Source organism: Pelophylax lessonae (genome assembly GCF_965119305.1).
Source record: "Pelophylax lessonae genome assembly, chromosome: 1".
Classification (NCBI taxonomy): domain Eukaryota; kingdom Metazoa; phylum Chordata; class Amphibia; order Anura; family Ranidae; genus Pelophylax; species Pelophylax lessonae.
Genome location: NC_138768.1, coordinates 308,439,270 through 308,452,152, shown reverse-complemented (window position 1 = coordinate 308,452,152; position 12,883 = coordinate 308,439,270). Strand labels below are relative to the sequence as shown.

Below are 12,883 nucleotides of genomic sequence, written 5' to 3'. Positions count from 1 at the left end.
AATCTTTCAAGTCTTTTAAAGAAAGGATGAAGCGCCCCAGGAAATACCTGTAAATTTTGCTTCATTTTAAGAGGCTCAGGCCTGTCACCAACTTTTCTTTATGAACTGTTAAGTTATTTCATGCAAAAAAAATCCTGCTTGCTGCATTTTTGATGCACCGTCATCAAAGCACGCATTACATACAGTATCTTACAAACGTGAGTACACCCCTCACATTTTTGTAAATATTTTATTATATCCTTTCATGTAACAACACTGAAGAAAGGACACTTTGCTACAATGTAAAGTAGTGAGCGTACAGCTTGTATAACAGTGTAAATTTGCTGTCCCCTCAAAATATGGCAACAAAAGTGAGTACACCCCTAAGTGAAAATGTCCAATTTGGTCCCAAAGTGTCAATATTTTGTGTGGCTACCATTATTTTCCAGCACTGCCTTATCCCTCTTGGGCATGGAGTTCACCAGAGCTTCACAGGTTGCCACTGGAGTCCTCTTCCACTCCTCCATGACGACATCACGGAGCTGGTGGATGTTAGAGACCTTGCGCTCCTCCACATTCCATTTGAGGATGCCCCACAGATGCTCAATAGGGTTTAGGTCTGGGGACATTTTTCGCCAGTCCATCACCTTTACCCTCCGGTTATATAGCAAGGCAGTTGAGGTGTGTTTGGGGTCGTTATCATGTTGGAATACTGTCCTGCGGCCCAGTTTCTGAAGGGAGGGGATCATGCTCTGCTTCAGTATGTCACAGTACATGTTAGCATTCATGGTTCCCTCAATGAACTGTAACTCCCCAGTGTGGGCAGCACTCATGCAGCACCAGGCCATGACAATCCCACAACCATGCTTGACTGTAGGCAAGACACACTTGTCTTTGTACTCCTCACCTGGTTACCGCTACACACACTTGACACCATCTGAACCAAATAAGTTTATCTTGGTCTCATCAGACCACAGGACATGGTTCCAGTAATGTCCTTAGTGTCCTTAGTCTGCTTGTCTTCAGCAAACTGTGGGCTTTCTTGTGCATCATCTTTAGAAGAGGTTTCCTTCTGGGACGACAGCCATGCAGACCAATTTGATGCAGTGTGCGGCGTATGGTCTAAGCATTGACAGGCTGACCCCCCCCCTCCCCCCCACTCCTTCAACATCTGCAGCATTGCAGGCAGCACTCATACGTCTATTTCCTAAAGACAACCTCTGGATAGGACACTTAGCACGTGCACTCAACTTCCTTGGTAAACCATGGTGAGGCCTGTTCTGAGTGGAATCTGTCCTGTTAAACCGCTGTATGGTCTTGGCCACTGTGCACCAGCTCAGTTTCAGGGTCTTTGCAATCATCTTATAGGCTAGGCCATCTTTATGTTGAGCAACAATTCTTTTTTTCAAATCCTCAGAGTTCTTTGCCATGAAGTGCCATGTTGAACTTCCAGTGACCAGTATGAAAGAGTGAGAGCGATCACACCAAATTTAACACACCTGCTCCCCATTCACACCTGAGACCTTGTAACACTAACACGTCACATGACACCGGGGAGGGAAAATGGCTAATTGGGCCCAATTTGGACATTTTCACTTAGGGGTGTACTCACTTTTGTTGCCAGCAGTTTAGACATTAATGGCTATGCGTTGAGTTATTTTGAGGGCACAGCAAGTTTTCACTGTTATACAAGCTGTACACTCACTAGTTTACATTGTAGCAAAGTGTCATTTCTTCAATGTTGTCACATGAAAAGATATAATAAACTATTTACAAAAATGTGAGGGGTGTACTCACTTTTGTGAGATACTGTAAATTTCAGTATTAACGCATGTAAAGCACATCGCACCTAAACTGCAAAGGTGTGAACCAGGCCTTAGTTCCCTGCAGCAGTGGTCCTCACAGGTTTACATTCTGCTGCATGCAAATCACCTACTTCGAGTTAACTTTTTTAGGTTTCATGGCTCTCTGAAAAAAAATTGCACTAAAAGTAATGGTTTGTCAACTTAGAAGGTGATATTTATCCTGACAGTCTTTTTTTTTTCTTTTTATCTCCTGCAGGATCATCATATTACTCCCTCTGTGTTCGGTGAAATTATTTACAACAACTTTCTTTTTGACATTCCCAAACTTTTGGATATATGCATCCTGTTTGGTAAAGGAAACTCCTCTCTTCTACAGAAGATGATTAGTAAGTAAGCTTAACCACTTAAGCCCCGGAGGATTTGGCTGCTAAAAGACCAGGGGGTATTTTGCGATTCGGCACTGCGTGACTTTAACGGACAATTGCGCGGTCGTGCGACGCTGTAACTAAACGAATTTGACGTCCTTTTTTTCCCACAAACAGAGCTTTCTTTTGGTGGTATTTGATGACCTGTGCGATTTATTTATTTTTTTTTTTTTGATCACGCGCTATAAACAAAAAAAGAGCGTCAATTTTGCAAAAATAACAATATTTTTCACATTTTTTTAATATGATATTCCCCAAAAAAAAAAAGTAAAAATCAAAATTTTTTAACATTTTCGGCCAATTTGTTTTATGCTACATGTGTTTGGTAAAAAAAATCGCAAAAAGCATATTTTGATTGGTTTGCGCAAAAGTTATCACGTTTACTAACAAAGGGAAAGATTTTTGTCATTTTTGTTGTTTTTTTTTTTTTTTTTTTTGCGGTACTGCGACATTGGGGCGGACAGATTGGACCCTTGACTGATATTTTTGACACTTTTGGGGTTACCAGTGACATTACTGCAGTAATCAGTGCTATACATATGCACTGTTACTGCAAAATGACACTGGCAGGGAAGAAGTTAACTTTATTTGAGAGGGAGGGGCTGTGTGTGTCCCTAGGGGCGTGATTCTAACTGTGATTGGCTGTGGCTTGAGCTGTAGGAACACTGATCAACGGTCCTACATAGTAGAACCGTATGATCAGTGTTTCTACACAGGGGAGAATGACAGGCAGCTTGGTTACACTAGCTGCCTGCCTTTCTCCTGCTCGGTCCCCAGAGCCTCACAGGCTAGTGACGTATATATACGTCACTTTGCCTGTGAGGGGCTGACCGCCTCAGTATATCTACTTGCGGTGGTCGGCAATCTGTTAATGACAATGCAGTGAAAAGTCATCAAATCTGCGCTAAGTCAGTTCATTTTTGGTAAAGTCAACAGCTTTATTTAAAGCAGAGATGTCCTCAACAATCAGAAAGTCTTGCAGTGCTTGGAGTAAAACCTAGATAAGAAAAAACGCACATATCTGGCTCTGCAAATTTCACTTTAGGCTGCATTTACACCTCCGCGTTTTGTAGCTCGAAGTCGCTCAGCAAGAAAAATCCCATTAATTTCAAAGACCCCTTTTCACATCTGAGCATGAACTGGGGCCCAAGAAATCAATGGGATTTTGCCTGTTGAGCTTCAAGTTTGGAGCTACGAAGCACTGAGGTGTGAATTATACTTGATAAAATCCAACAATCAGCAATGCGCTTACATTTTCTATGCAGTAAGAACATTTTGTACACAGTCTGGGTGAGAAAGGAAAGATGAAATCACCACCAGCAGTTGTGTACTCAGATTGTCCAGTTTCCAGACTCTTGTCAGCAGAGTGGATACTCCCCTGCTGCAGCACATATAAAGCATTTAAATAAACAGGGTCTATTTTATGTTTAAAAATTTAGGTTTTCATGCTTTTAAATGTTCTGTTCATGTCTTTTTATTTTTTTCTGTTGGGATAGCTGCAGGGATCCCCAATCAGTTGGGCTAAGTGACTCAGTCTGGCACCCCACGCAGCACTTAAAATGGTTCTAAAGCCTTGGTTTACCTTAATGCATTCCCTGCTTTTAGGGTAAAAAAACACCCCGCTAACTATTTCCCTCCCCCCTCTCTAAACACTTATCTGAGCTTGTCAGCGATCCAGCGATGTGCCTGGCTGCAGTCTTCCTCCCCCCCCCCCTCCTTTTTTACAGGGACTTAGACAGCAGCAGGAGCCGTTGCTGCTGTTCGTCAAATTCTGTAAGCAGAGAGAGGGAGGCAGGGCCGCGCCACGCTTTCTGTGTCAATGGACACAGACAGCGCAGCTCAAGATCGAGCCCACAGGCGTGCCGCCATAGGAAGAGGCTTCCTATGGTGGCACACTGAGAAGAGGAGAAGCCAGGAGCCCCAGCGGGGGAGAATTGGGGCTTCTCTATGCAAAACTATTGCTCGGAGCAGGTAAGAATAACATGTTTGTTATTTTAGGAGAAAAATGGATTGTGCATATACAATCCACTTAAAGAGGTTGTAAACTGATAAATTTTTTTTTCTTTTCTTTACATCCTGAAAGATAAAGACATAATGAGCTAGTATGCATCGCATACTAGCTCATTATCAAATACTTACCTTAGAACGAGCCCTCGCCGCGCCGCTCTCTTACCTCTATGACGGGCGACATGTACAGTCGCCCGTCTTCCGGGATCGCGGCATCCGGCCATCTGATTGGCCGGAGCTGCGGTGACGTCACTCCCGCGCACGCGTGCGGGAGCCGACGGTCAGAGCGCATGCGCCAGTGACGTCACTGGCTGCATCAAATGTAAATATCTCCTAAACGGTACATGTTTAGGAGATAATTACAGTACCTATAGGTAAGCCTTAACATAGGCTTACCTATAGGTACAACTTCCTGAGGAGGGTTTACTTCCTCTTTAAGGAGGTTAAGATGGAGCATGACACAAAGAAGAAAAGTTAGCAAACGGGCCAGATTTTTATTGCGGAAGAACCATATTATGTCTGGGCATGGCCGAACAAGTTGACTGAAGATAGCGTGCCCGGGGAAAGATGTCGGAAGGCAACAAGGGAGGTGAATGTAGTTCCCCCCTATAAAATGTACAGTATCTTGTAGGCTTTGGAAAGGTGGACCTACCCATAACATGCATTGTCCTATTGACCACTAATTCAGGAAGTAGGAGGAGACACAAAGCCGCTGCTGCAACAGTCTGTCTGCTGTCAGTAGGCTAGAAACTGGACATTCCTGGTACAAAACCGCTGGCCCTGGTGGCTGCATCTTCCCTTTCTCACCCACATTGTGTGCAATGAATTCTTCCAGTATACAAACTGTGAGTGCATTATGTTTTGATTTTATTACTAACATCATTTTATGTGCTGTGCCAGATCTGTGCACTTTTCTATCTTACTGTTTTTTTAGATTTCATTAATAAGACAGTGGTGTTCCTTCCTGCAAAGACTGGGACAATATGGAGCTCTTGGCATAACATACTATCAGGTTTACTTCTGGTTACTGTGGGAAATTGCAGCATTTTACATCCGTTTCTTATGTATTTACAGGTAACATCTTTCAGCAACAGCCAAGCTATTATCAGGATCTTGATGACAGCATACCTACATTACTACAGGTAGGAAAATCTTTGTGAATTATTTGCTAGAAAAATTTGGTCAGTTCATTTACACTTCAGATCTGAAGTTAAAGTGTGTCTATGGCCAATTTTCTTTTTTTTTGTGTTGGATACAGTGGGGAATGGTTAAAAAATACTGTCAGTTATGCTCTGTGTGCTGTTAGGATGATTTCCCTCTACTTCCTGTCTGTCTCAAACACATAACAGGAAATAAGTGGAAATCACTCTAAAGTATCTTACACATGTCCCCAGAGCAGTTGCCTTTTTGGGAAATACTTCAACTCTACTAACCAAGAAGCCTTAAAGGGTTTTACCCCAGCATTTCATATTTCTGACATGTGCCTGCTGTTCTGTGTACTTGTATGAAGAAGCATCCTGTTCTCTTTGTATTGCTTCCTTTGTGAGAAGTCCCTGGTGTACCTGCTAGTCCCCTTGCTTTCCTGTTAAAAACTGACCACACTAAGAAAGAGAACTATAGCTATGCTGGGAACTCCACCTGCTATCCTCCAAGGATCAGACTTGTCCTGACACTTCTCCCCTGTACAGCCTTTCAGTGGAAATATTAGTGTGCTGCTGTTTCTCTTCCCACCAGCTCTCCTTCCATGCAGCTGAGAACAGCTGTGCTCCCAAAAGAACCTACAGTGCCTTGAAAAAGTATTCCTACCCCCAGAAATTTCCCACATTTTATCATGTTACAAACAAAAATGTAAATGTGTTTAATTGGGTTTTTTGTCATAGACCAAAACAAAGTGGCACATAATTGTGAAGTGGAAGGAAAATGATAAATGGTTTTCAATTTTTTTCTTACACATCTGTGAAAAGTGTGGCGTGCATTTATGTTCAGCCCCTCAATACTTTGTAGAACCACAGTTCACTGCAAATACAGCTACAAGTCTTTTTGGGTATGTCTCTACCAGCTTTGCACATCTAGAGAGTGAAATCTTTGCCCATTCTTCTTTACAAAATAGCTCAAGCTCTGTCATCAGAGTACCGTGGGTACCGTAGTGGGCAATATTGGTCCAGCTCACCCTCTCCACGCTGGTGTCCCGGACCTCAAAAGCCTCCGCTCGTGTCACCCGTGTACTTCTGGTCGTCGGGTGACAGATTGGACCCTCGACTGACATTTTTGACACTTTTGGGGTTACCAGTGACATTTCTACAGTAATCAGTGCTATATATATGCACTGTTACTGTAAAAATACACTGGCAGTGAAGGGGTTAACTTTATTTGAGAGGGAGGGGCTGTGTGTGTCCCTAGGGGCGTGGTTCTAACTGTGATTGGCTGTGGCTTGAGCTGTAGTTACACTGATCAACGGTCCTACATAGTAGAACCGTATGATCAGTGTTTCTACACAGGGGAGAATGACAGGCAGCTTGTTTACACAAGCTGCCTGCCTTTCTCCCTCTCCCCCGACGATCGCAGAGTGAGCGGCGGACATCGGGTCCGCCGGTCACACGCGCGCCGATGGCGCGCGCTCGCTCCCCAGAGCCTCACAGGCTAGTGACGTGTATATATACGTCACTTTGCCTGTGAGGGGCTGACCGCCGCAGTATATCTACTTGCGGCGGTCGGCAAGCGGTTAAACACAGTTTTCTTTTCAAGTAGCTGCGATAAGGTCATTCAAAAGATGTTTTTTGATCATTCTGCTTGTGCGCAGGGGATATAGTATATAGAGGGCGGTTTTGTGATATTTATATTTAATTTGATCTATAATAAGACTTGCCTGTAGGTACAGTGAATATCTTACAAAACAGTTTTGAAGATATTTACACTGCATGCAGCAGTTGACGTCATCGGCGCATGCTCTCTAAAGGGACAGTATACTCGTGCTGTCCCTTCAGAGCTGGAAGGAAGACTGGGTGAAGATGGAAACGCCAATCCGCGGTGACAGCTTGGCGCTGGAGGATTTCATTTTAAGGCAAGTCTCGCATAAAGTACTAGTATGTGATGCATTCTAGTACAATTTGCCTTTACCTTGTAGGGTTTAAATAGGTGTTTTAATGTCAGAAACAATTGTTGGCGGACACCTAGATTACCCTGCCCATGTGCAGTACTACAAAGTAGGAAGCAGAGCCTGTATGTTTAACAAGCAAAAATATGTTGCCCCTCATGCATATATACAGAAACTAGGTTTTTAAAACACTTCTACTGAGGGAAAATCTAATTTTACCATGGCTGACCTCTTTATGAAAATGCTAATTGCCTGGCAATTTTGCCAGTTGAATTGTTTCAGTACATTTGAGTCCCTAACCCATAACAAGTATGCAGCGAATGAAATTGGAAATCCTAACCAGTTTACTGATTCGGAGTCAGTGACTCAGAAGGTATTGAAGCCATAGGATCTCCATGAAACCTAGGCAGCTAGCCTATTTAGAGACAACAGTGATAGTGTACACATTTCTCCCAAAGCTATTACTATTCCATGCATTGCTATATTTCTCTTTGGGGGAAAATCTAGTTGTATTTTCCTATAAAACCGTGCACAGCGGATGTTGTCTGCAGTGTTTGGGTTATACTGATAGTAAGTAAGACCTGTAGAAGTCCATCTTCTCATCATATCTCTTTTATCCTAGGGTTCTAAAATGTACACTTAAAGTATTCCTAAAGGCAAAACTTTTTTTTATTTTTTTTAGTTTTGGATAGAGTGGAGATGGAATAGAAAGCTTGTCAGTTTTAATTGCTGCCTGTGTCACTGTTAAGGAGATTCCCCCCTCTCTATTTATCCTGTTTACCATTATGACAAATTTTGGGTTGTTCCCAGAAAAGTAATGGAGGGGAAATCTTTCAATGGGGACACTAGTGCTGGTGACCTGGGGGCCCCCAAGGAATTCCTTTAATTTGCAGGGATTCCCTCTCACTTCCTGTTTGGCTATGGGACAGGAAGTGAAGGGAAATCTCCGCAATAGGACACAGATGGCGAAAAAAAAATGTGACGGTTTATAACCCTCACTTGCTCTATCCAAAAAAAAATGTTTTGCCTATAGTTCTACTTTTAATGTAGTAATTTTCTAATGTTATTCTGATCGAATCATTGTGCATTGCGTTTACCATCCCTTCAAAGTTATAGTATTTTGGTTTGTTGTAGAAGATAATTCTTTGACATCTATTCTAATTTTCTTTATTGCGTAATCCTCAAAAGGTATTCAGTTCCATTATGAAGGTTTGTGGACTTGAGCAGGATGATTGTAAAGAACCCCTGAAGCTGGGAGATGAGAAACCTACATCTCCTCTAGATATGGCAGAGCAGGTCAGTTAGTTATGTTTGTTTTACTAAAGGAATGAAACTTTCCCTATATTTTTGTAACGCTATAATTTCTTTACTATCATTACAGGAACTACAAGATACAGTCTTTTATCTCTGTGACACATCCAGCACAATTTGGGCGTTCCTCGAAATGTTTCCATCTGCCTCTCAGACTTTACAAAAACACAATTTCTTGAGTAGGTATGTGAGTATAGCAAGTGATTTTGTTTAAGTTGGCAATGCAAACAAATTTTCCTACATTTATAACAAATTGAGTCCTGGTTTACACTGATGTGAATTCTATGCGGATTATATCTGATTCAAAAGGCAATCATCTAAAGAACGCATGTCATTTAAAAAAACATTGTTTTCAATGAAGGCTGGTCATACAGTAGGGAAAATAATTATTTGATCCCCTGCAGATTGTGTTAGTTTGCCCACTTACAAAGAATTGAAGGGTCTATAATTTTTTTTATCAAAGGTGTATTTTAAATGATGGAGACAATATCAACCAAAAAAAAAAACACAATAAATTGAGTTGCAGTTCAGTGAGTTAAATAAGTATTTGAGGTAAGATGTTTCTCGTAGTTGGTTATCAGGTTTGCACACATCTTAGGAGGCATTTCGGTCCACTCTTTCTTTTTTTTTTTTTTTTACAGATCTTCTCTAAATCCTTAAGGTTTCTTGGCTGTCGCTTGGCAACTTGAAGTTTCAGATCCACTCCATACATTCTATATAGGACCAAGGTCTGGAGACTGGCTGTGCCACTCCATGACCTTAATGTGCTTCTTCTTCAGCCACTCCTCTGTTGCCTTTGCAGTATGTTTTGGGTCATTGTCATGCTGGAAGATCAATCCTTGACCCGTCTTCAGTATTCTGGCTGAGATTAGAAGGTTTTCATCCAGGATTTTACAATACATAGCCCAGCCCATTGGCCCCGTCAATGCGGCAAAGTCCGCCTGCACCTTCAGCAGTTTCCACCTCTGTCCTTGACTGTAGGGACGGAGGGTGTTCTTGGGGTCATAGTCGGCATTTTTCTTCCTCCAAACATGGCTAGTCCCCCTCCTCAAGAAGGCACATGTACAGTCATACATCTAAACGATTCAGAGAAAGATTGGGAGAAAGTGCTGTGGTCAGACGAGACCAAAACTGAGCTCTTAAGCATTAACTTGACTCGTCGTGTTTGGAGGAAGAAAAATGCCATGACCCCAAGAGCACCATACCTACAGTCAAGCATGGAGGTGGGACTGTTTCTCTGCTGCGGGTACAGGCCGACCTTGCCGGGGCCAATAGATGGGGCCATGTATTGTAAAATCTTGGATGAGCACCTTCTCCCCTCAGCCAGAACATTGAAGATGGGTCATGGATGGGCCTTAGAGCATGACAATGATCCAAAACATACCGCCAAGGCAACAAAGGAGTGGGTCAAGAAGAAGCCCATTAAGGTCATGGAGTGGCCTAGCCAGTCTTCAGACCTTAATTCAATAGAAAATATATGGAGGGAGCTGAATCTTTAAAGTTACTATGCAACAGCCAAGAAACCTTTTGGGGTTTTGAAAAGATCTGTAAAAAAAAAAAAAAAAAAAAAAAAAAAGTGGACTAAAATTTCTCCTGAGATGTGTGCAAACCTGGTAACCAACTACAAGAAACATCTTACCTTCTATGCTTGCCAACAAGGGTTTCTCCACCAAGTGCTAAGTTATGATTTGCTTGGGGATCAAATACTTATTTTACTCACTGAACTGCAATTTTAATTTATAGCATTTTTTATGTGTTTTTTTTTTTTTTCTGGATTTTTGGTTGATATTCTTTCTCTATCATTTAAGATGCACCTATGATAGATCCTTAATTTCTTTGTAAGTGGGCAAACTTATAAAATCTGCAGGGGATCAATTATTTTCCCCAATGTATATGTGGTGCGATTCTGATCCGGTTAAAAAAAAAAAAAAGGTCCTGCTCAGGTTCAGTGCGACTTTTATCTCCAGCTATGCCAGTCCCCTTCAGAAATCGCATTTGTTTGCATTAGAATCACATCAGATTTGCACCACATCAGTGTGAACTGAGACTGAAGGTCTGCATATTCATAGTGCTGACATTGGGGAAAAAACTTGTGTAGCAGGAGTATTGCATCTTTCTTTAGTGAGGTCAGTGGCTGTTGCAACTTGGGCGCCTAGGGCTGGTTTATCTCTTTCCTACTGGGCCTCCAGACTGAATTATACACTGTTCAAATAATACTAAAGATTCAGTAGCCACAACCACCATCCACACTTACACTGGTGGTGGTCTCAATTAATAGTGGTTAAGCCTTAATGTGGCAAACTAGGTAGTAGCAGACAGGATATGACTTTACCCATTTATGAGCCACTTTTACTGCCTTCTGTTTAGTAGTGACAGTGGCTCTGCATTTCTGATAGTGCTTATCTCTGAGTGACAGCAATGATGGATCATGTTCACTGTTCCCTCTGAGCTCAGTGAGCTAGAAATGAAAAAGATATTATTGATATGTTCTCCCAGGAGCTTATGATAAAGTCAGCCCAACAAAAGTGAAAATTGCTAACGTTTAAAAATGTTCATGCGTTAGAGTTATAAACCTTAATATAGCCAGGACAATCATGTGGGACCAGCCAAGTACATGGTTATTGTTATTGTGTTGCTTATTAGTAATGCTGTAATTACCTCTAACATAATTGACTTTTCATATGTTAGAAGACATAGTTACATAGTTAGTGAGGTTGAAAAAAGACATCAGTCCATCCAGTTCAACCTATGATGTGTGTGTGTTTGCTTTTAACCGTACATTGTATACCCCTGTATGTTGTGGTCTTTAAGGTGTCCAACTAAAAGTTTTTTGAAACTATCAATGCTCCCTGCTGATACGACTGCTTGTGGAAAAGAATTCCACATCTTTACCGCTCTTACCGTGAAGAACCCCTTACGCACTTTAAGGTTAAACTGCCTTTCCTCAAGTTTTAGTGAGTGGCCACGTGTCTTATTGTATCTCCTTTCTCTGAATAGTTTGTTCCTTATGCTAGGGTCACCAGTACAGTATTTGTACATTGATATCATATCCCCCCTCAATCGTCTCTTCTCCAGAGAGAACAGGTTCAGTGCAGTGCTTGTAGTCTTTCCTCATAGCTGATGTCCTCCATTCCCCTAATTATTTTTGTTGCCCTTCTCTGGACTTTCTCCAGTTCCAGCACATCCTTCCTGAGGACCGGTGCCCAGAACTGGACAGCATACTCCAGATGTGGCCAGACCAGAGTCTTGTAGAGCGGGAGAATAATCTCTTTATTTCTGGAGTGAATCCCCTTTTTTATACATCCCAGTATTCTGTTGGCTTTGCCTGCGGCGGCTTGGCATTGCATGCCACTGCCAAGCCTGTTGTCTACCAGTACCCCCAAGTCCTTTTCCATCCTAGACTCACCCAGAGGTTCCCCCCCTAGTGAGTAGCTTGCTTTCTGGTTTCTGGCCCCCAAGTGCATTACTTTACATTTTTCAACATTAAATCTCATCTGCCATGTAGTTGCCCACCCCGTTATTTTGTTCAGGTCCGCTTGCAAGGTTTCCACATCCTGCATAGAAGATATTGGCATGCCTAATTTAGTATCATCAGCAAATACTGAGATTGTACTCGATATCCCCTCCTCCAGATCATTTATGAATAAATTAAACAGGATTGGTCCCAGGACAGAACCCTGGGGGACCCCACTTTCCACACCCGCCCAATCCGAGTACTCCCCATTAATCACCACCCTCTGTACTCTCCCCTGGAGCCAGTTCTCTATCCAGGTACTCACCTTATGGTCCATACCTACCTTCCTTAGTTTGTACAGTAAGCGTTTGTGGGGAACGGTGTCAAAGGCCTTTGCAAAGTCCAGATACACCACATCCACAGGCTTACCTTTATCTAGGTGGCAGCTCACTTCATCGTAGAAGGTTAATAGATTGGTTTGGCACGAACGATTTTTCATGAATCCATGCTGATTACTACTTATAATACCGTTTTCATTACTAAAGTCTTGTATGTGGTCCCTTAACATCCCCTCCAAAATTTTGCAGACTACTGATGTTAGGCTGACCGGCCTATAGTTACCCAGGATATATCTCGGCCCCTTTTTAAATATTGGTACCACGTTGGCTTTTTTCCAATCAGCTGGCACCATACCCGTCTGTAAACTATCCTTAAAGATCAAGAATAATGGTCTGGCAATCGCCTGGCTGAGCTCATTAAGAACCCTCGGGTGCAAGCCATCCGGTCCCGGGGATTTATTTATGTTAAG

General features: G+C 42.3%; 1 protein-coding gene across 2 annotated transcripts in view; it reads left to right on the top strand.

The window, feature by feature from the left end:
• The window catches only part of ASCC2 (activating signal cointegrator 1 complex subunit 2), an 80,995-nt gene that overhangs the window by 13,871 nt on the left and 54,241 nt on the right, over window positions 1–12,883 (top strand). For both annotated transcript variants that reach the window (XM_082256837.1, XM_082256838.1), the window contains exons 4-7: window positions 2,041–2,170; window positions 5,291–5,358; window positions 8,499–8,606; window positions 8,692–8,804. In XM_082256837.1, the coding sequence (XP_082112963.1) occupies window positions 2,041–2,170; window positions 5,291–5,358; window positions 8,499–8,606; window positions 8,692–8,804 (419 nt within the window). The remainder of the gene's footprint in view (window positions 1–2,040; window positions 2,171–5,290; window positions 5,359–8,498; window positions 8,607–8,691; window positions 8,805–12,883) is intronic.